General features: G+C 35.1%; 1 protein-coding gene across 1 annotated transcript; it reads right to left on the bottom strand.

The window, feature by feature from the left end:
* Positions 1 to 1611: 1611 nt before the first annotated feature.
* LOC124895605 (ubiquitin carboxyl-terminal hydrolase 19-like) lies at positions 1612 to 3116 on the bottom strand. The gene is made up of 6 exons (XM_047406043.1): positions 2661 to 3116; positions 2462 to 2482; positions 2229 to 2346; positions 2023 to 2130; positions 1748 to 1878; positions 1612 to 1659 (listed from the first exon to the last, which is right to left on the bottom strand). The coding sequence occupies exons 1-6, from the start codon at positions 3114 to 3116 to the stop codon at positions 1612 to 1614; spliced, it is 882 nt and encodes a 293-aa protein (XP_047261999.1).
* Between the last annotated feature and the right edge of the window lie 436 nt (positions 3117 to 3552).

Here is a 3552-nt window from a genome sequence, read left to right as displayed (position 1 = left end):
ACCCACGATTGAATCTTGATTTATTTAAATTATTAATATGGAATCCTGGAGAGTGTTCTTGAATATTTTTGGTGAATGTATGAGTAATATGCTCAATTGGGGTTGAAATCTCGTGTTTAGACTGATAAGGGTGTGGGAAAATACCCAATATACCCTTAATGTGACCAGTATTAAAATATAACTGGGAACTCGATTTCCTGGGCCACCACAACATACCACTATCGCGGTGGCTCACTGGAAATTGATGAATGGGAATTTGACCCACTCCGCGATGCGCCACCAACGTAGAGTCTCACTAAAAATTAACCATCATCATTTACACCCTCTCCACGATGAGCCAAGGATAGGAATGATGGTGTTTTACGACTAGAACTTAAATTAACCATAATTCCTTCACCGAGTGTCCGTTTTGGACACATCTTATGTCGACGGAAAACTTATTCAATCATCTACGAAATGAAAAGTTGAAATCTAAGGGATTCCATAGGAAAATAAGTGTAAATCATTCTAGAAGCCAATGCTTGATATTTTAAGGAAAAAATTTAGCTAAGAAAAACTTCGGGGCGCTACAGGTCTACAATTTATGCAAACTTTACCTCTTACCTCAAAGGTGAGGTAGAGAGGCTATTTTTGATAGCTGAAAATTAGCTTAATAACAACAAGAACAATACCGCATACCCAATATGGTCTGGGGAGATCTACAATGTATGGAAACCTTACCTCTTACCTCAATGGTGAGGTTGAGAGGCTGTTTCCAATAGCTAAAAATTAACTCAATGACGACGACAATGATGACGACATACCTAGAGGGGTATGGGGAGCTATACAATGTATGCAAACCTTTCCTCTCACCTCGAAGGTGAGGTAGAGACGTTGTTTTTGATAGCTGAAAATCAGCTCAAGAACAACAGCAACATCATACCTAGTGGGGTCTGGGGAGCTCTACAATGTACACAGACTTTAGCTCTACCTCGAAGGTGAGATAGACAGATTGTTTTTGATAGCTGGAAATCAGCTCAATAACAACAAAAAGAACATACCCAGTGGGGTTTGGGGATCTCTACAACGTAAGCAAACCTTACCTCTACCTCAAAGGTGTGGTAAAGAAGCTATTTTTGATGGCTGAAAACCAGCTTATCAAGCCAAAAACAATATACAAATCCATAAAATAAAAAGCAAAGTCTCAAACATTAAAATGTACCTAACAAAATTGATATGAATACCAACGCTAGGCAATGCCTAAAAAGATCCCATATGTTACCGACACCCACGTAGGATTCTTCGCATTGAAATCAAAGCACATCTATCAAAAATGCGGTTTGGAAAAAGGGGTAAATTGAGCCCTCACTATATAGGGCCATATCAGATTTTGAGAAAGATTGGTGCAGTTGCTTATGAACTAGAATTTCCTGCAAGTTTGGATTTCGTTCATCCGGTATTCTATGTATCCATGTTAAAAAATGTTTTGGACATCATTCTTTTGTATTGCCAGTAGAGGGTGTCAAAGTGACAGATTCCTTGTCTTACGAAGTAGAGCCCGTTGAAATTTTATCGCCAAGTTTGAAAGCTGAGGAGCAAAGAGATAGCCTCAGTAAAGGTACTGTGGAGGAATCAGAAAGTCAAAGAAGTGGAGAAGTGGCTGCAGTTGCAACAACGAAGCTACAATTCGAGAAAGACAGATTAACATTACAAACTTCATATAAAGAAGCTACATATGGATAATAAGATAGTATTCTTGTATGCATACCTTGCTGACAAGCCGGCCGCCAAAAACTTGTTGGACAACGTCATTGCATCGGCTTTCAAGCCTATTGAGAAAGTATTGCGAGAATTCGTGAGCATCTTCTTGCTGATACTTATGGAAACCAGATGAAAAATCTGATATTTTCACAACATTAAGGACCACAAACTACACAACCATTCATCATCGATGAGAATGTTGTTTCGATGCTTCCAGTAGCAACATGGAAAATCAAAAGTAAACTTCAGAAGAAAATAAATAAATGACATGAGAAAGGATACAACTCAAATTCTCAACAAATCTCCACGGTGAGATAGAACGACCCTCATAAGACTCATAAGCCAATGAAAAGCTAATAAGCTCTTTGAAAACGTAGATTAAACAGAAACCTGCAACGACTATACAAAAATAAGAAATGAACAGAATATCAGTAATAACTCGAAATGGAACAAAACAACAGATATCTTTGAGAAAAAATTATCATTACGATCACATGGCACTACATGAGTATGAAGAAGGATGTCAAACAATGGCACCATGTGCATGAAACATTGCAATATCGCATTCAGAAAGCATGTGTTCCCTAAGTTGAGTAGTCCAGCACCCTGATACAACAACAAAAATATGAGAATCTTAACTGATATATACATACAAATATACATATATATACACATATAGTTGATACAAATATAACATAAATGTTATGCATAATATACATACATTTAGTCGAGCTGCATGAAGCTAGCCCAGACACCACAATCAATTAAGATGCCATAACAATTAACTAAAAGTAGCTGGTAGATGTATAGCATGATATAATTCATGTATAAATAGTCTATAATTTATGTATATTGACTAAAAGTATAGGCTAAAAGGGATAAATTGTTCATTTGATTATAAGAGTTTGAAAAGTCCATACCTTGTAAGTTTTTAACATAATATTAGATGTCCACACAGGCTTGTTTTCTTCATTTTGCCTTGTAAAATCACACTTGGGCTCAAGTGACTTGATGGGCTTTGCTTCAAAATCATACTTGGGCCCAACTAACTCAATGGGTTTAGCTTTCAAATCACACTTGGACCCAACTGAGGTAATGGGCTTAACCTCAAAATCAAATTTGGGTTGAGTAATGAGCTTAACTTCAAAATCATATTTGGGCTTAGCATCAATTGGCCCATCATTAGCAAACCATTCTGATTCCACTATATCTGAATCATCGGAAGAACCAGAACTATCAATCCAAGGATCAGAATCAGAAGATTCAACACATTTGAAATCACCTTTATCCCAAAAAACATCATTTTCCAAACCAATCAAATTCTTAAAAGAATCAACTGACTTAACAGGCTTGTGTTGATTTTTTTTGTCATCCATGCAAAGAGAAGCAACAAAAAAATGATAAAATCAAGAATTTTTTTTGGAAAAAAATCAAGATTGGTTTTTCAATGAAATCAAGATTTCTTTGGAAAAAAATTTCAAAATTTTTTGTGGAAAGAATGGGATTTTAAGGCTTTTTAAGACAAGGAAATTCTTTGTAATGATGAGGAAAACAACATATAGAATGAGGTTTTATATACAAAATGAAATCAAAAAATAGGCTTTCTGTTTTGGAAAGTAAATTAATATTTATCTTTTGTTACTAAAAATTTGAAATTTGGAGAGTTTGTTGGAAGTAATATAGTGAGGAGTGGATTTTGATTATTGGAGGGATTTGAAAATGGAGGGAAAGTTAATGTCAAAAAATAAAAAAGGAAAGTTAGTTATATATATATACCATATCATATATATATATATATATATATATATATAT

Source organism: Capsicum annuum, unplaced genomic scaffold (assembly GCF_002878395.1).
Source record: "Capsicum annuum cultivar UCD-10X-F1 unplaced genomic scaffold, UCD10Xv1.1 ctg83240, whole genome shotgun sequence".
In the NCBI taxonomy this organism is placed as follows: Eukaryota; Viridiplantae; Streptophyta; class Magnoliopsida; order Solanales; family Solanaceae; genus Capsicum; species Capsicum annuum.
Note: the sequence above shows the minus strand (reverse complement) of the source record. Positions and strands in the feature narration are given on the sequence as shown.

What these genes read in the sequence shown, in the direction of transcription:
- LOC124895605 (XM_047406043.1), bottom strand. Translation starts at nt 3,116, where the DNA reads ATGGATGACAAAAAAAATCAACACAAGCCTGTTAAGTCAGTTGATTCT. An exon ending in TTATGTTAAAAACTTACAAG is followed by an intron (nt 2,483 to 2,660) that starts GTATGGACTTTT and finishes TGTCTGGGCTAG; the next exon opens with CTTCATGCAGCTCGACTAAA. An exon ending in TCATGTAGTGCCATGTGATC is followed by an intron (nt 2,131 to 2,228) that starts GTAATGATAATT and finishes TAGTCGTTGCAG; the next exon opens with GTTTCTGTTTAATCTACGTT.